The sequence below is a fragment of the Mizuhopecten yessoensis genome, unplaced genomic scaffold (assembly GCF_002113885.1).
Source record: "Mizuhopecten yessoensis strain PY_sf001 unplaced genomic scaffold, ASM211388v2 scaffold716219, whole genome shotgun sequence".
NCBI classification, from domain to species: Eukaryota; Metazoa; Mollusca; class Bivalvia; order Pectinida; family Pectinidae; genus Mizuhopecten; species Mizuhopecten yessoensis.
Genome location: NW_018480007.1, coordinates 269,412 through 292,496, shown reverse-complemented (window position 1 = coordinate 292,496; position 23,085 = coordinate 269,412). Strand labels below are relative to the sequence as shown.

The 23,085-nt window shown below is 36.7% G+C and overlaps 1 protein-coding gene across 1 annotated transcript in view; it reads right to left on the bottom strand.

Annotated features, from left to right (window-relative positions):
- Positions 1-22,856, bottom strand: part of LOC110442150 (ATP-binding cassette sub-family A member 5-like) — a 38,578-nt gene extending 15,722 nt beyond the window's left edge. Inside the window, exons 1-24 of the mRNA XM_021485618.1 lie at positions 22,823-22,856; positions 22,345-22,454; positions 21,818-22,044; positions 20,360-20,720; positions 19,755-19,905; positions 17,189-17,354; positions 15,473-15,537; positions 14,846-14,979; positions 14,480-14,632; positions 14,125-14,244; positions 12,980-13,118; positions 12,420-12,510; positions 11,799-11,938; positions 10,841-10,957; positions 9,867-10,274; positions 9,358-9,494; positions 7,249-7,506; positions 6,179-6,310; positions 5,132-5,284; positions 3,314-3,451; positions 1,630-1,719; positions 1,062-1,268; positions 661-894; positions 283-455 (exon numbers count right to left, since the gene is read on the bottom strand). Coding sequence (XP_021341293.1) covers positions 283-455; positions 661-894; positions 1,062-1,268; positions 1,630-1,719; positions 3,314-3,451; positions 5,132-5,284; positions 6,179-6,310; positions 7,249-7,506; positions 9,358-9,494; positions 9,867-10,274; positions 10,841-10,957; positions 11,799-11,938; positions 12,420-12,510; positions 12,980-13,118; positions 14,125-14,244; positions 14,480-14,632; positions 14,846-14,979; positions 15,473-15,537; positions 17,189-17,354; positions 19,755-19,905; positions 20,360-20,720; positions 21,818-22,044; positions 22,345-22,454; positions 22,823-22,856 — 3,938 coding nt within the window. The remainder of the gene's footprint in view (positions 1-282; positions 456-660; positions 895-1,061; positions 1,269-1,629; positions 1,720-3,313; positions 3,452-5,131; positions 5,285-6,178; positions 6,311-7,248; positions 7,507-9,357; positions 9,495-9,866; positions 10,275-10,840; positions 10,958-11,798; positions 11,939-12,419; positions 12,511-12,979; positions 13,119-14,124; positions 14,245-14,479; positions 14,633-14,845; positions 14,980-15,472; positions 15,538-17,188; positions 17,355-19,754; positions 19,906-20,359; positions 20,721-21,817; positions 22,045-22,344; positions 22,455-22,822) is intronic.
- Positions 22,857-23,085: the final 229 nt, after the last annotated feature.

Sequence of the window (23,085 nt, the reverse complement as noted above, 5' to 3'; positions counted from 1 at the left end):
AATGCCAATCAAACCCATATTTGATATGCATATAACTACAGATCATGGGGAACCTTCGAAATTTGAGCAAAATCCCTCCAGTACTTAGTCTTTCTGAGAAATAGGGCTTACTAGAATTGTTTTATGATGGAATGACAAAATGACAGACAGATGAAGGAACACGGACGAAGAGCAATTTGAACTGCCCACCATCTGATAATGGGGGCTAAAAATACAGAAATAGAAAAAAAACCTCACTCATAACACAGTCAAGTAAAACTGAATGAGAAATATTGTTCTTACTAATCAGTGAGGACGGGGATCTTTTCCTTAGGAACACCTCGGATATTAGCATAGCACTCTATGTGTTCCTTCAGCGTGATAACATCCCACAATGCATCATGTTGGGGACAGAACCCTAAGCCCTCAAATGCTTCTGACATGCATGAATGGATGTCATATCCTCCAATCACAACCTACAATAAAGTAAACATCATTAGCTGTACAGAAACTCTATATCTTCTGTATTTTACTTATTGTAACACACAATCCTCTGTACACAATACTTGAAGAATTCATTTCTAGAATGTGTCAGCAAATCAGAATCCAAGAAATACCTGTGAACTGATCAAATGTTCAATGATTCTGTACATCTTCAAGCTAATGGGCCTGACAACATACCTGTCCTTTAGTAGGAGCTAACTCCGCGATCATCATATTTAGTGTGGTAGATTTGCCTGCCCCATTGGGTCCCAGAAGTCCCAGGATCTCTCCTGTATTAACAGCGTAAGTTGTATTGCGGACGACCACCTTGAGTTTTTCTTTTTCGGACGCCTTTTTACAACCTTTACAGCCACCGGCTCCATCCTTCGTAAACTCCTTCCTCAAGTTCTCTACATAAGCAGCCACATTTTCCTAAAGAACATCAATTCTTTTTATTAAAGTTAGTTAATGCTTATTCTGAGAGAAAAAATATGTTGTTGTATCTAAAATAACGCTGAATGTCAACAGCTACACACAATGTTAGGTTCCCTTCCTACTTACGGTAATCAGTGTTAGCGTAGTTCTGGACGGTGACTTACCCTGTTGGATTTGATACTGTGAACTCTATGCCTCTCAGTTGTCACATCCTCATCCTCATTATCAATGATGTCATCATTCTTGTGAGGGATGACCTGACTATTTCGCTTTTTTGCGAGAAATGGTAAAGCGTCCCGAACATCACCGCCAGTGTTCTTTATGTCTAGCATCCGCAGGAGGAAGAAACTCAGGAAACAGTGTAGTATTGGCTAAAATGTAACAGTGTGATTTACTCTTGTCTACGATAACAATACTTCAGATGTCAACAACCAATGTCTGTGTTCATTAAGTTATAGAATAAGAAACCATATTCACATTGCTTTTGATAATTTTTCTTTCAAGAAGCAATGATTGTAATTTTTTCAGTTATTTTTCATTCATGAATCATTGCTTACCATAAGTTTTTTGTGTCACATTTCATTCACAAATCAGCATTTATAATATTTTTGGTAATTTTTCATTCTTGAATCATTGTTTACCATACATTTTCAGTGATGTTTCATTCACAAATCAGGGTTTATAGTATTTTCAATAATTTTTCATTCATGAATCAGTTATCACCTCACTTACCATTACAAATGACATGACAAACTCCGGTGAGAAGTAGTCGCTGACAGGGATGTCAGAGTTAGGTGAGGTATAGAGGTGGATCCTGTAGACCTGAAACAAACGCGAAATCTCAGGATTGGAGGAAAATCTCAAGAGTTGAGAAGAAAACTGAGTAATCTCAAATAATTTGAGGAAATCCTCAGATTTAAGGAAATCTCAATACTTAAGTAGTTTTATACAAGGGGGGCCTGGCCTGTCAGCCACAGACTTATACAGCGTACTACAAAACCGGATCTGGTCTTGTTGTGTCCAGTCTGCTCTCCTTTGGTTGGTATCAAACTTATTAATAGGTGTAGTAATGCATATACTACTTTTTTTTTTTTTTAAGGTTCAAATTGTTTTATTATACTATCTTGTTTATAATATGAAACAAGGGAAATGGAGTGTTGTGTATTTTTTTCATTAAAAATCAACACATGAAAATTATGTTGATAACTTTTTGACAACATTTAGAGAAGGTTCATGAGCAATTAGCTACCAAAGCTATATTTATACAATATTAAACTAATTGAACAATATATTGATTTTCTGACATTTACCGACCAATATCATATTTTAGTCCTGATCTTCCTCCACAGCAGCTGAAGTCGTACAGGCTGTTGCCCCAGTGTTTATCACATGTCTTGGACCAACAGTTAAAATTAGATAATATTTTGTGGCTGTAAGAGTTCATCATTAATGGGACCGAAAGAAACTCTTAGAGAAAATATAAAGAGTGTATGATTTGGATTCCATGGTTGAGTGGTGTGTCTTGCTTGGTTGCAATTTTTCAAATACGTTGCAAGTGGTCACAATGAAAAATCCATCACAATTGCATAAATCATATTGTAATGATCAGATGAACTGAGTTGTATAACATTTGGTCAAAATTGTGTGTGTACAGGGAAATCCGTAAAGGAATACTTATCATATCCACAAAAAATGGTAGAAATATTAAAACTGCACCTTATATTGTGGGTGGTATAATGACTGTGACAAAGAAATCACGGCAGAAATGATTATTCAAGTTGTTAGCACAGATTGTAGCAAATTCCATGGATATCAAATTCTTGAGTTGGCCTTGTATCCAGAACTTTCTTTTACATATTTTCATTTTGAATATCATTGTAAGAATAAAACATTACATGTTAGACTCTGTCTGTAGATAGCAATTCAGTTTTATTATTTTATTCTTTATCTATTTTATAGAATACTCTTATAATAGTCTTATAAGTAATCTTGCTAAAAATATTGATGTCATAAACTTTCAACAGTCTCCTATGATGGATTGACAGCAAAACAGACTGTGACCGGTACTTGTTCCAGAAGAAATATTACAAGAGGCAAGACAGGCCTGCAACCATAATGTTTAACATTTTTGATGTCACTTGTCAGTATGACTAATAAATATAAAATGATTATCTGCAAAAATGTCTGGTTGCTTTATTCTACAAAACCTAGCACACTATTTTGTACTGATATTATAGAAATCGGAGAAAGCCAGGATTTGTTTGATCATGTAAGTCTGATACCAACAACTGAAGTAATATTATGCCATGATGCCATCAAATCTGACATATTGGTATACCAACTGGAGGGAGTTCTAGTACAATGAGCTCACATAGGAAAGATATCACTCCTCTGTTTATGATAAAAAAATACTTACCCTGTCTATGTAGTAGAAGCCTCCAAAAATAGCGTAGGGAGGATCAATGACCAGTAAGATGTAGTGAATGATGGACGCAATGTTATTCCTAAGTATCATGTCCAACAGAGACACCGCAATGTAAGGAATGAATGACAGCTGTAACAGACAAACAAAAGGAAATATACACCACAGGGTTCTGATACAATGGTGTAGGGATTAATGACAATCTACATCACAGGGTTCTGATACAATGGTGGAGGGGATGAGTGATAATCTACATCACAGGGTTCTGATAAAATGGTATAGGGGATTAGTGATATTCTACATCACAGGGTTCTGATACAGTGGTATAGGGGATTAGTGATAATCTGCATCACAGGGTTCTGATACAATGGTGGAGGGGATGAGTGATAATCTACATCACGGGATTTTGATACAATGGTGTAGGGATGAGCGATAATCTACATCGCAGGGTTCTGATACAATGGTGTAGAGATTAATGCCAATCTACATCACAGGCTTCTGATACAATGGTATAGGGGATTAGTGATGATCTACATCACAGGGTTCTGATACAGTGGTATAGGGGATTAGTGATAATCTAAATCACAGGGTTCTGATACAATGGTGTAGGGATTAATGACAATCTACATCGCAGGGTTCTGATACAATGGTGTAGGGATTAATGACAACCTACATCACAGGGTTCTGATACAGTGGTATAGGGGATTAGTGATAATCTATATCACAGGGTTCTGATACAATGGTGTAGGGATTAATCACAATCTACATCACAGGGTTCTGATCCAATGGTATAGGGGATTAGTGATGATCTACATCACAGGGTTCTGATAAAATGGTATAGGGGATTAGTGATAATCTATATCACAGGGTTCTGATACAATGGTGTAGGGATTAATGACAATCTACATCACAGGGTTCTGATCCAATGGTATAGGGGATTAGTGATGATCTACATCACAGGGTTCTGATAAAATGGTATAGGGGATTAGTGATAATCTAAATCACAGGGTTCTGATACAATGGGATAGGGGATTAGTGATAATCTACATCACAGGGTTCTGATACAATGGTGTAGGGGATGAGTGATAATCTACATCACAGGATTTTGATACAATGGTGTAGGGATGAGTGATAATCTACATCACAGGGTTCTGATACAATGGTATAGGGGATTAGTGATACTCTCCATCACAGTGTAGAGACAGTAATGTAGGGGATTAATGATTATCTACATCACATGGTAAATACAATAAGGTAAGGGATTAATGATAATCTACATCACAGTGTAGAGACAGTAATGTAGGGGATTAATGATTATCTACATCACAGGGTAGATACAATTAGGTAAGGGATTAATGATTATCTACATCACAGGGTAAATACAATTAGGTAAGGGATTAATGATTATCTACATCACAGGGTAGATACAATAGTGTAGGGGGTTAGTGATAATCTACATCACAGGGTAGATACAATAGTGTAGGGGGTTAGAGATAATCTACATCACAGGGTAGATACAATAGTGTAGGGGGAAATCATTTGTACATTGTAGAAAGAATTGAGAGAGATTTATTATTACCCATGTGTCAGACACATCATTCACAATTCTTCTACAATGACAAACAGGAAGAGTATAACATATACAGAAACATTTCCTCTGAAGACATTTTATTTTCAGTGAATGAATACCACTTTAATTGACGATTTAATATATTTGATCGATATCCCTACAATCTGATTAGTAAGAAGAAAAAAAGATTATATTTTATTAATATTAATAACCTTCAAACATCCATTTAAAACTCTACTTACGAAAAAGAAAATGGTTACACCTGCTCCTTGGGCACTTTCAAACTTAGTGAAAAAGTAAGAAAACAGGTAGCTAAAAAGTGTGTTGCTTGGGATGAAGCATACAAACAGGATGAGCATGGCCAACACTGCCCCAGCATTTGACAGACTGGCTGGCTGGAAAAAAAATTAAATCAACATAGAAATTTACAATTAAGACATGTACCATCCTTATCTTAAGATAGAAATATAAGAGTAGGTTTTTACCTAAAAAATCAGATAGGGTCTAAGATTAACTTTACCATATATGCTGATCTCACACAGTAAAGCAAAATCTCACAGATTTCCACCTTCCATCTTAATACAACCTAAGCTGTTGTGAGTTATCTATGGTAATGTGGTAGGGATCTTAAATATGTTCAGGTTATGTAACCCTACTGCTAATCCTAGTAACAAGAGTGTATTCATCTCTTCATGTCTAGCAGGGGATTTCAACCCATGTCATGTCCAAGGAAGTAAGTACCAAGGGTAGGGGCTGGACCCCTGCACCATCATGGTAACATAGGTGCATTCATCTTTTCATGCCAAGTAATTTTATGCATCTTTCTGCTTTACCTATAAACCATGGTAACCATACTAACAATGATCTTCTGTATACACACACCATGGTGATCATACCATGTTCTACTATAAACAAACCATGGTAACCATACAAACAATGATCTTCTGTATACACACACCATGGTGATCATACAATGTTCTACTATAAACAAACATGGTAACCATACTAACAATGATCTTCTGTATACCCTGTGGAAGATTAGCTTTGCTAAACAGGTTTTGTATCCTGAATAAATAAAGTTTATTATTATTATTATTATTATTGTTATTATTATACACACACCATGGTGATCATACAATGTGGAAACCAAGGGAACCATAACAACATTGTTCTACTTTACGTGCAAACCATGGTAACCATACTAACGACTATACACAAAGGGTAATAATTATATTACTAACAAGGCCCCACTGTTCCCTTTTAGATGTGAAACAACCCTCATGACTTACCTGCAAGGCAAGAACGAATATAATAGAAAGTGAAGCAGGTATCAAGTATTGCAGTAGGTCTACAAAGAAGGTGGTCGCCCAGTACATGGAAAAATTTACGCCTGTAACCCTCATCTGACTTCTTATCTTGAACTGTAACAAAAAAAAGGTAGAATGTTCACATTGGTTCAACAAGAGGCTGATGGGCCTTAACGGTCACCTGAGTCCTACAGTATTTATTTTTGTTGTTAAAATATGAAGAGGAGATAATGATGTCAATCATCCCTACCAATTTGAGTAAAACATAGTTAGGTATAACGTTAAGTTAAGATTGTCAGGACCATGAGTTGATCATTCCTCGACCGAGTTTTAGTTAAATCTGCCTATTAGAACTTGATTTTAAGTTTGAAATTAAATAAATAAAAAAATGGCGTCCATATTGCATTTTTGAAGAAAAAATACCACTTTGCCAGGACCATGAGTCGATCATTCCTACCAAGTTTCAGTTAAATTGGCCCAGTAGAACTTTACTTTAAGTTTGAAATGGTTTTTGAAAATAGCGGCCTTGGCAGCCATATTGGATTTCTGATGGACCCGAAAAATATCAACACTTGTCAGGACCATGAGTCGATCATTCCTACCAAGTTTCAGTTAAATCGGCCCAGTAGAACTTGTCTTTAAGTTTGATTATTTTTTTTTTTTGAAATGGTGACTGTGGTGGCCATATTGGATTTCTGATCCACCCGAAAAATAACAACACTTGGTCAGGGAGATGTCAGTAACATTCTCATAAAGTATCAATGAAATCCCTTCAACAGTATTTCAGCTTAAGTTGAAAATGTAAAATGTTAATGGACGGTGCACGACGACGGACGACTAAAGCTCAGGTGACCTAAAAACCAATACATGTATATATAATCCTGATTAAAATATTTCCTGATAATTTTTTCCTATCATAAATCAGAATTTTAAATTCATTAGCATTATTGAGCAATCAAATATTATGACAGCAAACAATTTAATTTTATAAAATTTAATGTTGACACAATAATGCTTTATATTTTACATCAATGAAACTGTCAACTACACACCTGTCTGTCTTTGACGAGTGTAACAGCAAACGAAGGTGGTATGGTCACAAACGCCATGGCCACTAGTATGGTAGAAGAGAAAGCACCCTGATCATAGGTAGGTGTAGAGGCATCTTTGCGCCAGGGCAGGTTCACCACTGACAAGGAGGGGTTGAGGCTGAGAGCTGTCAGCAGCTTGTTGATCATCACATTTATAGCTGCTGGCATAGAATGGATGGCACTGTCATTGTAGACTGCAGTAAAACCCTGAGTTATCACCTGCAATACATGTCAAAAATCTACATGTCAAAGAAAGGAATGGTAAAGCAATAATAGGTATTGGCTTGTGGTGGTAGGGGGATGAAGGCAAAATTAAGAGAGACAAAAGGGACCATAACAACATATGTTTTTACTAGTTAGAAGGGGACCATGACAACAGGGGTTACAAAATTCCTCACCAGCCCTGGCAGCTAACCAAGAAATTAACACATTTCTGCTTAGTGTCATTGAAGTACATTTAGGAATAATGGATTCACTGTGACATATCACAATAGGTCACTTGAGTCTTCTACGAGGAAGGACAAGAGGGGATGGAAAGGAGCAGGAGCAGACAATTAAACCTGGTAGGGAAGGACAGGGGGGGGTAACAGGGCACAAAGGGACTATTCAACTGGTGGGGTAGGGCAGCTAAGTGTGGCAGGATGCTAGAAGGGACCATTACAACTAGTGGGAAAGGACAGGAGGGGTGGAAGGTGAGGACATTTATAATTGGTTGGGAAGAGGTGACGGTGGGGGTAGAAGGGGACATTTACACCTAGTGGGGAAATGGGAAGGGGTGGGGGTAGAAGGGGACTTTTATGATCGGTGGGGATGAAGGAAGAATTGAATGGTAGGGGTAGAAGGGGTCTTGAACAACTGTTGGGGAAGAAAAAAGCATTGATTGAGAGAATGATTGGGTTTTTATGTCTTTGAAACAGTCAAAGTGACATTTATGACAATATCTCTATAGATGAGGCCACTTCATGGTCATTTAAAGTAGCATCTCATTGAACAGTCACAACATAGACATGTTGACATAACAATCAAACAAGTCACACTATTCTTACAGTGGGATAAACAGAGGTTCCCGGAGTCAAGAGAAGTGTTATTACAGTAGTTTTAGTAAAGGTTATAGGAAAGGTTCATCACAACATCAAACCTGCGACAGCATACTGTTATGGGTCAAAAGTGTTAAAATAATTGACCCAGTGATCATGGCCTTGTATTGTACTCACTGACCCATTGACTTTGTATTGTACACACTGACCCCTTAATTGACTTTGTATTGTACACACTGACCCATTGACTTTGTATTGTACACACTGACCCCTTGACTTTGTATTCTACTCGCTGACCCACTGACCTTGTATTGTACTCACTGACCCAGTAACCTTGAATTGTACACACTGACCCATTGACTTTGTATTGTACACACTGACCCCTTGACTTTGTATTCTACTCGCTGACCCACTGGCCTTGTATTGTACTCACTGACCCAGTAACCTTGAATTGTACACACGGACCCATTGACTTTATAGAGTACACTCTGACCCACTGACCTTGTATTGTACTCACTGACCCAGTAACCTTGAATTGTACACACTGACCCATTGACTTTGAATTGTACTCATTGACCCATTGACTTTGTATTGTACACACTGACCCATTGACCTTATATTCTACTCGCTGACCCACTGACCTTATATTGTACACACTGACCCATTGACTTTGAATTGTACTCATTGACCCATTGACTTTGTATTGTACACACTGACCCACCGACCTTGTATTGTACACACGGACCCATTGACCTTATATTCTACTCACTGACCCACTGACCTTATATTGTACACACTGACCCAGTGATCATGACTTTGTATTGTACCAATGACCATTGACTTTGTATTCTACTCGCTGACCCACTGACCTTACATTGTACTCACTGACCCAGTCACCTTTGAATTGTAAACACTGACCCAGTGACCTTGTATTGTACTCTCTGACCCTGTGACCTTGAATTGTACACACTGATCTAATAGCCTTGTATTGTAATCAGGGACTGTTTATATCGGTCTGGTGTGTGATACTCACCGACCCAGCGACTGTGTATTTGTCCAGCTGAACCCCCATCCTGTGATAGCTTGACAACAGATCACTAGCGTTAGCAAAGTTATCAGTCACAAAGGCAGAACTGACCAAATTCATGAAACCTGCAGAATCTGCAGAACCTGAAATATATAAGACAGCACTGACAACAGAACAACTCTTTACAATAAAGAAGTTATATGTGTAATGGTATATAAGTTTGATAACAGTGAGGTCTTCTAATGAAATCAATATGTAGTTGTGGTGCTAGTTGTTTTAGTCCCTAACTTCAGTTATCGTTTATAGAAAATTCTGGCAAATTTTAGCATTTTTAAACATCTTTATTTTCTATATCTAATATATCTATATGCTACCGATAACAATAACACTTTTTTTCAACTGATATAGTCTGAGATGGCCAGTAATAAAACCTCTTTGTATCAAGGCATATAAGCTGAAATCCTGTTTTACCTACTTTCACTTCAATATTCATGTGCCTAAAAGTTCAAACTTACTGACAAAATCATTGACAGCAAGTGGCGGTGTAGCTGCAGGCCCTGCCGTTTGTCTAGCATACTGTGTGATGGCATTGTCAATGTAGAGGGGCACCGGGGTAGTGTCTGCTGAAGGTGACGACACATACTTACTCACTAACATACCAGCTAACACAAATAAAGCTGGAAAGATCAACACAAAAATTACCGACCCTGGGTCTCTTATCAATCGTAAAAAGCGAACTTTGCAAAGCGCCCAGAACTGCTGTGATCTGAGTTTGGACGGATCTACACAGGCGGTAGACAAGGCAGTGTCCATGGTCATGCTCTCAGAGTTATTGTGTTGGCTGAATCCCTCCAGAGATCCATATGATTTCTTTGATGGGGACTGGGTGATTTCCTTCAATTCAAATGAACTGTCATCTTCCTCTGAAAATAAATCACATTCATTTGCATTAGCTAAGTGTCAGATAAACTTTACACAAAATCAAACAATATTCTATCCCCTGCGACCAGTATGTGAAGAATTTTTTGAGATAATTAGAATTTCTTTGACATCCTACATTTAGTTTTACTTCTTTGGAAATGTAGCCTGGGGAAATAGAGAAACAAACTTCAAAATCAAACTATGAAAATCCAAGATGGCTTTCTGGTGGTCATCTTGTCTTTCTGATTAATCTAAAAATGGAAAATTGAAAACCATGGACCAAGGGGAACTTAGATATGAAATTTGGGATGGATCAAGCCAGTACTTCTGGAGAAAAATTGATAACAAGAATTGCTCAAGGACAGACGATAGACAGTTTTTGTAAGTTTATAATATATAATTCTTGATATAAAATTATTTCAAAAAAGTCTTCATAAAAAAATAAAAATCCAATTCCATTAAGGTACTTTGCAGAAGATGTCCCAACAGAAGATTACATAGCACCTCAGGTTTGCATCTATGTCATCAAATAATATTACTGGAAGGTCTCCATTGTTAAACACTTTACCTAATTTGAGGAAGACTTCCTCCAGTGATGTCATGGAAACTCCGTAATTCTTGATTCCTAGAGAGTCTGCTGTGGTGGAGATGGAGGTGTTAGGTTTTTCCAGGGCCGAGAATAAAACTGCAATAGAAAAAAATATAATTATGTGGTGGCTAGGTGGCGATGTTTAAATGCAAAAATGTTGTTACTACTGACAGCTTTTGTGGTTTGTGGTATACCTGTTGTTTACTGGGTGAGTAATCAATTAACCTCCTAGACGCTCAGTGAGAGTAGAACACAAGTAGGTTACAAGTAGTAAATTGCACAATGCTGTAAGAAAAAAGACAAAATTTGTCTGTCAGTTTCTTACCTTGGAAGTTGTGTAACTCATTCAGAGGAATTGTGTATGTCAGTTCCTTACCTGGGAAGTTGTGTAACTCATCCAGAGGAATTGTGTATGTCAGTTCCTTACCTGGGAAGTTGTCTAACTCATTCAGAGGAAGTGTGTATGTCAGTTCCTTACCTGGGAAGTTGTGTAACTCATTCAGAGGAAGTGTGTATGTCAGTTCCTTACCTGGGAAGTTGTGTAACTCATTCAGAGGAAGTGTGTATGTCAGTTCCTTACCTGGGAAGTTGTGTAACTCATTCAGAGGAAGTGTGTATGTCAGTTCCTTACCTGGGAAGTTGTGTAACTCATTCAGAGGAAGTGTGTATGTCAGTTCCTTACCTGGGAAGTTGTGTAACTCATTCAGAGGAAGTGTGTATGTCAGTTCCTTACCTGGGAAGTTGTGTAACTCATTCAGAGGAAGTGTGTATGTCAGTTCCTTACCTGGGAAGTTGTGTAACTCATTCAGAGGAAGTGTGTATGTCAGTTCCTTACCTGGGAAGTTGTGTAACTCATTCAGAGGAAGTGTGTATGTCAGTTCCTTACCTGGGAAGTTGTGTAACTCATTCAGAGGAAGTGTGTATGTCAGTTCCTTACCTGGGAAGTTGTGTAACTCATCCAGAGGAAGTGTGTATGCCAGTTCCTTGCCATGAGTCCTTTGTAGCTCTCCACCTGACACACAGTTCTTGACAAGCTGTGTCACTTGATCTGCATCACATCCAGGGTCCACAACCATGCTATAATTAAAGTATCAACGTCAACTACCATGCTAAGAATTAAACAGTAAGAATCGACAACAGTGCAAGCTGCTATCATTAAAAGAAATATCCAGGCTATCTCTACCAAATTGAAATAAAAACATCTAGGTCAACTACTATGCTTGAAATTTAACATTAAGGATTAACTACAGTGTACCATACCACTATAAAAAACATTCAGGTCACCTAAACCATTCTACAATTAAAATATCCAGGTCAACTACCATGTCTTAATCCACATCTCATTTCAGTAAAATTACAACATATTAATATCTTCCCATAGTCCTTTTTTACACATCAATATTATATGTAAATATTGAGTTTCTCCAAAGAGTAGTAGATAGCAACCATTTTTTGACATTTTCATTAATGAGTTACCTCCCCTTGAAATTGGTCCATCACTAACGAAGATTTAACAAACTTAAAACCACCAATACTCTTGAAAACACAGTTGACTTACTTGAGGTGGTATCCAATACCAAATTTACTTTTCAGGTACAAGGAGGATCCACAACATCTCAGCCTACCCTTACTGATGATGGCTTTCCGGTCTGAAAATGTTGTTGGTATATAGGGTGGTATGTTTAAAAGAGTGCAATTAGATTAGGGTATTTTATTCAGCAACATAAGTGTTATATGACAAGAGTATACAATCATCTCATATTAATACCTACATTACAAATAACAACGGGCGATCTATGTCTCACAGAAACACAACAATACCCCATCAATTAAACTGTACAAACCAAACACCACTCCAACTTGTAATTCCATTTTCTAAAGACAGGGTCCAAGTTCACAGATTGAATTGACACAGAAATAAATACTGAGGGACAATTTAGAGAAGGTTTTAGGTCTGTACAGATTTCATTGATATACAATGTAGAAGCATAAATTGAGGGGAGAAAATGAGGTCCATTCTAGATAGGCTTCAAGGTTACACAGTACCCAAGTGATCAAGTCTTTTATTTTTGAGCCTTCCAAACCATTTCATTGGATAAGGAACCGGAAAATGCCTACCTGCCAGTATGTCAGCTTCATCCATGAAATGTGTGGTAAGCAGAATCACTCTTCCTTCCTTTTTCTCTTTTAGAATTGACCAAAGATGGCGTCGAGAGTAAGGATCCATTCCAGCAGTGGGTTCATCGAGAAAAATAATCTGAAAAATTAAATCTAGAGTAATTTGGTGTAATTTCAAATGGACCAAATCTTAAACATGGAAGCAGGACAAATGCCACTCAATATTAGCAGTCTATAACAAGCCAACTTACAGATAAAGAAATAATTGAAATATTATCCTTTTTCAGCATTTGAGCAGAAATAAAATAGTTAGGGAATGAAAATGTTTGCAACCAGTAAGTGACCACCCATCTTTCACTTGACCGATCACTTAAAGGGATACCTCAGGAAGGAAGTTTTTTTCATAACCAGGTCACAATAACTTAGATTGATACTCCTCACGACCATTTAATGTTGAGATATTGACAACAGCCAAGGTTTTCTTGTCGATCTTAATTATCTATTAAGAATTTCTTGATGTTATGACTATCAGTTACAAACAGTTCACACACTTCCAACAACCTTTTATTCATGCACATATCAAATTCATAATTTCTGTATAGTACTAGCTAGGCTACATTTTCAAATTCACCCCTATGGGTCTCCCTTCCAACTGTGTGCATACTCTCATAAAACCCCTTTTTTGGTCAAAACTCAAATGCGAACAACACAGTGCCTTATTAAATTTATTTATTATATGTCATATGGTTTGTAAATGTAATTGGCCAAAAATGAGTTATTACTTATAATGAATGAAATCAATTAATCAAACTTACTGTGTCGTCACATTGCATGGGCATGCAGCTTGTTTCTTGCTAAAGTGTGTGGTATCTTGTGCTATTTTTGGCATTAATCTATATTTGAAACAGGATTCATCAGGAGATAAATCTTCTCACAGTGGGCATTGACTACTTGCATAACATTATCAACTAAATACATAAGACATTGTTGGGAGAAGTATGATTTAGGTAGTGGACCAATTTAAAGAGTGTTACTCCATCTACAGCCCCTTTTTGACAGGTTTGTTTGTATATATAATGATGTCTGTCACATGTCCCTTTATGATATACAAAGTGACTGAGCTGTAAGGGTCTGTACACTGATACCTTTGGGTCTCCAATAAGGGCGATGGCTACGCACAGCTTCCTCTTCTGACCACCACTGAGATTCTTGGCAAATGTGTTCCGCTCTTTGTACAAATCAACATTTTTGAGAGCTGTTTCGGTCTGCAAATACATTTTGGTATTTCAATTGCATTTATAACATTTACGAAATTGCTTCACCATCTCATTAACATTTAATTGAAGATGTCTTTGAAAAGTGTACAGGTCAGAATAATGATACAATCAGTATGCAAGTATAGATCTATAGCAAATACATTGCTGTGATTTGAAACCAATCTTAGCTTATCTTATTTAAGAATTCCATCCAAATTGCAACTATATAACAATAAATGGGTACCTCAGACTGAAGAAGGTGGTCAGCTGCACCTTTGATGGCTCCGTAGAGGTGCAGGTGTTCCACACACGACATATCGTCAAATATGATGTTGTGCTGGGGACAAACACCTGTCATTGTGCGTATCCTCTGCATGTCCATTGCATTAGCAATGTTCTGAAATCATGACACCAGTAAACTAATAGTAATTTGTACATACATGCATCAATTTACTTCACAATACATTCACCTGAAATAGATTTAACCTCAATTTTCATCAGAAAAACTGAATCATGAAAACAATCTACATCAACTGATAGATTAAACAAAATTGAAACATTATGTGAAACTGGGAAAGAAAATGTTTAAGCTGAATTTGTGAATACTTACCAAGCCTAGAATTGTTGCTGTTCCTTTGGTTGGTGGCATCAGACCAGTCAACATGTTGACAAGAGTTGTCTTTCCTGCTCCATTGTGGCCCAATAGGCATGTTACTTGTCCTTCATAGATATCCAATGACAAGCCTTGAGGGGGGAGACAAAGGTCAACATAAAGGTATCTTTGTGGATGTGTTATAGTCACCCTAATGTTAATCTGAGAATTTGACCTGATTATTATAGTTACACTACAGATATGACAAGTAACAAGTATCAATGAACTATGGCTCACAAAGCTCAGTGACAAGGAAGTAATACCTAGCTAGTTTTATGGGTGAAGTCAATTTTTGTTATTTTTTAATCTTAAATTTAAGAAAAATATTCTATCATTTTGCTAATTTGGCTTTCAATACTTTTATACAGGCAGTATTTGTAATGCTTAGGAATAATACATTATTCCCCTTATCAAAAGATGTCAAAAGGATTATTTTGGTCTGATTATAGTGGTGTTCAAACCAAAGATAACATCGTTATTTTGTGTACTGCCCCTATTACAAACTTCATAAACATTCAAGCAATAAAATCACTTTGATGGAATGATAGCGTTAGCCCACATGTACTACAATGTAAATAAATTTACCATCAACAGCTGGTACCATCTCTTTCGTTTCCTTTGACCGGAAATCCTTGTGAATATCTAGAAGTCTACAACCCAAATAATGACCCGGATTAATACAGTGAAGGTTCATCATCCGACACATTTTTGCTACAGTAAACAAATAACCAATGCTGACATTTATGCTATATGACAACTTAATTTGACTGCTTATTTTAAAAGCAACATACAGAAAATTTTATAGCAGAAAACTAATAAAGTTAGCTGTAATATTTGTAAATGTCTTGTCAATACAATATTTGAAATCAAATATATGTGGCAGTGTGAATTTTGAGGGTAAATAGAACGTATGTAAATACAATATGGCAAGAAACAGTTCTAACTAAAAACATTTTCACAAGGCTGAGAATTGCAAGCAATCAATTGCCCCCCATCAGTTAACTGACACTGATAATCTTCTTAATTTTGTGATATCAGACACTGACAATTGTTACCTGACAATGACAATCTACCAATGAGAGCTGTGTTACCTGACAATGACAATATACCAATGAGAGCAGTGTTACCTGACAATGACAATATACCAATGAGAGCGGTGTTACCTACCACTGACAATCTACCAATGAGAGCGGTGTTACCTGACAATGACAATATACCAATGAGAGCTGTGTTACCTGCCAATGACAATCTCCCAATGAGAGCTGTGTTACCTGACAATGACAATATACCAATCAGAGCTGTGTTACCTGACAATGACAATATACCAATCAGAGCTGTGTTACCTGACAATGACAATATACCAATCAGAGCTGTGTTACCTGACAATGACAATCTACCAATGAGAGCTGTGTTATCTGACAATGACAATATACCAATGAGAGCTGTGTTACCTACCACTGACAATGTACCAATGAGAGCTGTGTTACCTGACAATGACAATATACCAATGAGAGGTGTGTTACCTGACAATAACACTATACCAATGAGAGCTGTGTTACATACCACTGACAATCTACCAATGAGAGCTGTGTTACCTGACAATGACAATCTACCAATGAGAGCTGTGTTACCTGACAATGACAATCTACCAATGAGAGCTGTGTTACCTGACAATGACAATCTACCAATGAGAGCTGTGTTACCTGACAATGACAATATACCAATGAGAGCTGTGTTACCTGACAATGACAATCTACCAATGAGAGCTGTGTTACTTGACAATGACAATAAACCAATGAGAGCTGTGTTACCTGACAATGACAATCTACCAATGAGAGCTGTGCTACCTGACAATGACAATCTACCAATCGATGAGAGCTGTGTTACCTGACAATGACAATCTGCCAATGAGAGCTGTGTTACCTGACAATGACAATATACCAATTAGAGCTGTGTTACCTGACAATGACAATATACTAATGAGAGCTGTGTTACCTGACAATGACAATATACCAATCAGAGCTGTGCTACCTGACAATGACAATCTACCAATGAGAGCTGTGTTACCTAACAATGACAATCTACCAATGAGAGCTGTGTTACCTACCACTGACAACATACCAATGAGAGCTGTGTTATCTGACAATGACAATATACCAATGAAAGCTGTGTTACCTGACAATGACAATATACCAATTAGAGCTGTGTTACCTACCATTGACAATATACCAATGCTAGCTGTATGGGTTTACATGACTATAATGTTGTCCATGAGATCAGTATGATAAGATTTGAACTTACCTGATAGCGGTCTTGTTTTTGAGTTCTTCAGGGACAGATTCCACAAATTCTACATTACCCTCACTATACTCTACTTGAGAAAGCAGTCTTAGGTCATCCTTCCCATTTGTGCACCAGTATGACGGCATCAAAAAGTACCAAGGCTTTTTTCTTGCTCCGTGCTCCCCTGTCATACACATAACTTGTGTTACTAGAAACTGATTTTATATCCTCATACTCTCCTGTCATACACATAACGTGTGTTACTAGAAACTGAATATATATCCCCATACTCCCCAGTCATACACATAATGTGTGTTACTAGAAACTGATTATATATCCCCATACTCCCTTGTCATACACTTAACTTGTGTTACTAGAAACTGATTATATATCCCCATACTCCCCTGTCATACACATAACATGTGTTACTAGAAACTGAATATATATCCCCATACTCCCTTGTCATACACTTAACTTGTGTTACTAGAAACTGATTATATATCCCCATACTCTCCTGTCATACACATAACTTGTGTTACTAGAAACTGAATATATATCCCCATACTCCCCAGTCATACACATAACGTGTGTTACTAGAAACTGATTATATATCCCCATACTTCCTTGTCATACACTTAACTTGTGTTACTAGAAACTGATTATATATCCTCATACTCTCCTGTCATACACATAACTTGTGTTATTAGAAACTGAATATATATCCCCATACTCCCCAGTCATACACATAACATGTGTTACTAGAAACTGATTATATATCCCCATACTCCCCTGTCATACACATAACATGTGTTAATAGAAACTGATTTTATATCCCCATACTCCCGTCATACGCATAACGTGTGTTAATAGAAACTGATTTTATATCCCCATACTCCCTTGTCATACGCATAACGTGTGTTACTAGAAACTGATTATTATATCCCCATACTCTCCTGTCACACACATAACGTGTGTTACAAGAAACTGAATATATTTCCCCATACTCCCCTGTCATACACATAACGTGTGTTACTAGAAACTGATTATATATCCCCATACTCTCCTGTCACACAAATAACGTGTGTTACTAGAAATTGATTATATTTCCCGATGTATATATATATATCACTTGTTATAAGAGAATAATCCACGATATTGTTTTGAAAAATCAAGGTAATGTGTTTAGAAATCATGATATAATTCAGATTATATTTTCCTCCCACACTTCACAGGTGTGATCTCGATTTTGGTAGGAAAAAGATAAACCAATCCTATCAAGAGAAAAACATATCGCACATGCCTTTATTTTGAAAACGTCACCATCACATCATCACTCTATGCTCTGAGGCAGGCTAGCGTCATCAAATTTGTCACACATTTCATGTGTTCTTGATGATGATTGCATTACGGTAGGTTCACCATTACAAAATATTTTTGAAGAAAGGAAAGTGTGGGAGAGAAAAATAATCATTCACTCTTATGTGAGGCAAACAGAAATTTCAACCCCTAGAATTAGACTGTTGAAGTTTAGCACTCAACAAAGCCTCGTGATAACTTTCAAAATCCTACCCTCAGGATGATGTTGTTTTGTCTACCTCATAGAGATCTGTGATTTTTGCTGCCTAAATTTACAGCCAAATACAGACTGCTTTACCTAGCAAAAAAATGCTTTATTGTCCCAAATGAAGTAAAAATGAGGAATGTCTATTTTCAACAAATGTAATGCCCTTTATTCCAAATTCTTGTAGGAACAGGTTATTGTAAAATTTAGGTTGATAAAAACACTGTTTGTATATAAATGACATGGAATTGGGTTAAAGAACGGATTATACACTAGTATTGTACATTGGAGATATTTTGTTCTCTAGTATGGATCCTCATATAAAATTGAGAACAAATTGTCAAGAAAATTGGCTAATGCCCGGTACAGGCTCATTATTTACAATCTATCATTACATCTTGGCAAAAATGATGTATTTTGTTAGGTACTAAACATAAACTCAAGATTTTAAAATTTCAAAATAGATACACTGCATGGACAGCCAAACAAAATGGCATCAGTTGAAATATATGCTACCTTGGTGTTAATATATGAAGCAATTTTGACTTGATATTTTATTTTCAAAAACATATTAAAGATTTCTAGTCTTATTTTTCTATATAGTCAAAATAGAGATCAGCCTTTGGACATAAAAACATGCTATGCACTTCTCTTGTTTTGTAAAATTTTGATTCCTTTAGCTTATCCTGATACCATGACACAAGTTAGAGTATGAAAAATCAGCTGTAAATAGCACTGAACAGTTGATGTTGTCTGGTATTATTGGGCCAGAGACAAAAATAGTATTTGTTTTAGTTATCACATAAAAATAACACACCTGAAAGTGTACACTGATTGTGGATAAAGAAATACTTTGATACATACCCTACTCCCATAACATGAGAGGCCGCTAGTCAGCCTTTTTCCAATCGGATATGATTTTGCCGACTGCGACTGTCAAAAGTTTTTCGCCGTGTAAAACCTCTAACATTGTTGGAGTAATACATACCCCTAAAGGTCTCAAATGGAAACTAGACGACCTACCTGGAAGGACATTGTCCAGGTACACAGCAAGTAAGAAGTACAGAACAGCATCTATAAGCAGCATCACCATAGGAGCATAGAGAGGGAAATCTCCATCAGTAATGGTGTTGAAGTTCATTCCACCATTCAATGGCTTGTCAAGGAATATAGCCTGTTAAAAGTCATCAAGTATCTTTGTATTATTACCGGATTGTATCATTTACCTGTATTACTTACTACATGTTTGCTTACATGTATAATTACCTGTATAATTTGCATATTTTATTAATTAAATAGCTATCTCAAGGTATGATTGTTGCCTTTAAGATATAATTAAAATACTTATGATCATTCCTGTATCTTATGTACCGAATTTCAGTTAGTGCAAACATGTGCACACAACATGGAAAATAATTGTTAAAACACAGGCAAGCACACTATATGTGTACATGATGTAGTCACCACTGGTAATGTGTGCTATGTGCATGGTGCTTTTTTGTGTCGGTACAAAACTGTATATAGTTAAAATATCCTACTTTGTCAATAGCTAGATTAGAATGGTAACATTATTACTATCTTACCCGGTCAATAACTAGTTAAGATATGTAAATCAATTACAAACTCACCTGGTCAATAGCTAATGCCACAGCAACAGGGGAGAGAATACACAACAGCCAGCGCACGCCCGGAGATATACTGTACACAACAGCGCCAGATGGCAGCATTGTGCGGGTTTGGCTTACTATCAGATACAGACAGCTAAAGATGATGCTCATCAAACTGGCCAAGCCACCTGCAGTCTGAGCCTTGTTGAAGAAAGTTGTCAACACATATGCAAATGTGATGATAGAAATACCATACAATAAAAGTATCAGGAAGAAAATGAAGGCATTGCTGTTGGCGAAGAAAGAGGTGGCAACCATGAGAACCGTGATGACTGCTGTTGATAAGGCAATCACAAACAAGTAGACAAGTCCCCATGACAACCTGTCAATGAAAAGAGATAAAAATTCACTTACAGTTTAATTTTCCTTTAACTACTTTGATCTGTCCAGTGCATTAGATTATTACTTTGTTTCAAGTATGATGAAGAGATACTGTTGGCATTTTACTGATAACAATTTCCCATCATAATCCATGAAAAAATCTATGAAACAATCACAACATATGGCAAAGGAAAAATCAACATTTGAAATTTTATAAAGATTTGTCAAGTATTTTTTGAGAAATAGTGATAACAAAATTGAACTCCCAAATTAAAGATGGCCATCTTTGTTTTCCAATCAGTCCTTAAAATAGATAGGCATAACTAGGGACCATGAAGATCCCTAGCTCCAGCACTTTCTGAGAAATAACCCTGATAACCTTTAACTCTCAAAATAAAAGATGGTTGCCTGTTGGCTATCTTGATTTACGGTCAGTCCCAGAACTTGATATATGTAGGTAATAAGTGACCATGAGAACCTTAATGTTAAATTAGAAAAAGTTCCCTTCAGTGCTTACTGAGAAAAAGAGCTAACAAGAATTGTTTATAGATCAGACTATGACAGAAGGATGGACTGACCATGGACCACGGAAGAAGGGTGATTTGAATAGCCCACCATATGATGATGATGGGCTAAAAGTGGAGTTATGGTCAACATCAACCTGTACATATGCATTTGATACAGAAATATACACCAACTTTGGTAAAAAGCTTAAATATTTATGTTGAAATTGACAACCAATCAGAAATGAGGAAGTAGTAAAGGTGACCTCATTAGATAAAAAAAAAAAAAAGTTTTAGTACAAATATGACCCTATGCTTAGTTGTTCTGGATAAGTCATTTGAAATTTTCAATATGTTAGACTCTTGTGATCTGACAAGTGGATTAAGATAACTGATTTCAACAAAATTTAATACTGAGCTTCTTGGGACAAATATCATGACTTTTTGCCTAATGGTGAGTAGATCTAGGCAGTTGTTTAAAGGATAAGGTGAATCAGATATTCAGACAACAGAATCTGTGCCATCCATAAGCTCAAAGGCACTATATGCCTGCTTAATTTCTAGAGCAGAAATACCTTTTTAGATGCACACTTACCAAAATGCTGAATCACGCATTCCCATCATTTTCATACTTTCCTTGATCTTCTTCTCCTTCTCAGCCACAAGATTAGTAGTGAGGTAGGAGACAAAGGGAGAATACGCAATCACAAAGTAGATGGAAGAAATGGTTTGAAGGTAGCTTGTGTCAGGTGTGTATGACGGTTTAGGCATCATCTGTACAGAGATCTCAGGCTGAGGGAAACTGCTGTCTCCCGTTAGGATCTGTGACACAGGAAATGGTACCACTGACTTAATAAGCTACACATTCAATTGTGAAAAAGATTTTAAAAGAAAATGTGAACAAATAATAAAAATGAATTTGAAAATATGCCATATCCTTATACATCTCTTGATTTATAATTTATATAACTTGTTGCTTTAGCAAAAATAGAAAGTTATCGTCTTTAAAGTGCAGTAAAATATATATGTTTGCAGGTTAATAATGAAGTAAGTCTTATTCCTGTAAAATGACAGACTGTAGACTGATCAAAGTGCAATCCGAATGTTGAAACATGAACCTACCCGTAGAAATGCTGCATCCACAGCAGCTTGGACAAGACAAAAGCCACTGTTGAGATATTTATTGGCATCACAGTCTGAAGTGTCCTGGCCGTTTCCTGAACGACACTGATCTGTAAAACAAAATGTACTGCTTATTTACAGCTATATTACTGTAGTGTTTAACAGTGTCTCAAAATGGTATATTATGCTTTAACCAAACTGTACCATTTGTCGCAACTATCACCTTTACTTGCAAACACAACAAATCACTATGCCTTCATATACTTAAGGATGCTCGACACACTGCTCTTTGGTTTTTCGAATATACAGTAATCCGGCCCCCCCTGAATTTTGCTTTTTGATGTAACTGTATCACAGTTGGGCCAAGGCAGTTCCGTTGACCAGTTTGCTCAGTCGGTCAGAGCGTTACATGTAGCATAACAATTACAGACCAGTTTACCTCAGTCTGTCAGAGCGATACATGTAGCATGACAATTACAGACCAGTTCACTCAGTCTGTCAGAGCGATACATGTAGCATAACAATTACAAAAGTCCAGGGTTCAAATCCCAGCCTTAAGAGTCACAGGTAGTCCCGTTGAATTTTTATACTCAAAACACTGCTGCTGATTATATTTTGTTTATGTCATGTTTATTATATTTTGTTTATGTCATGTTTATTATATGTTGTTTATGTCATGTTTATTATATTTTGTTTATGTCATGTTTATTATATTTTGTTTATGTCATGTTTATTATATTT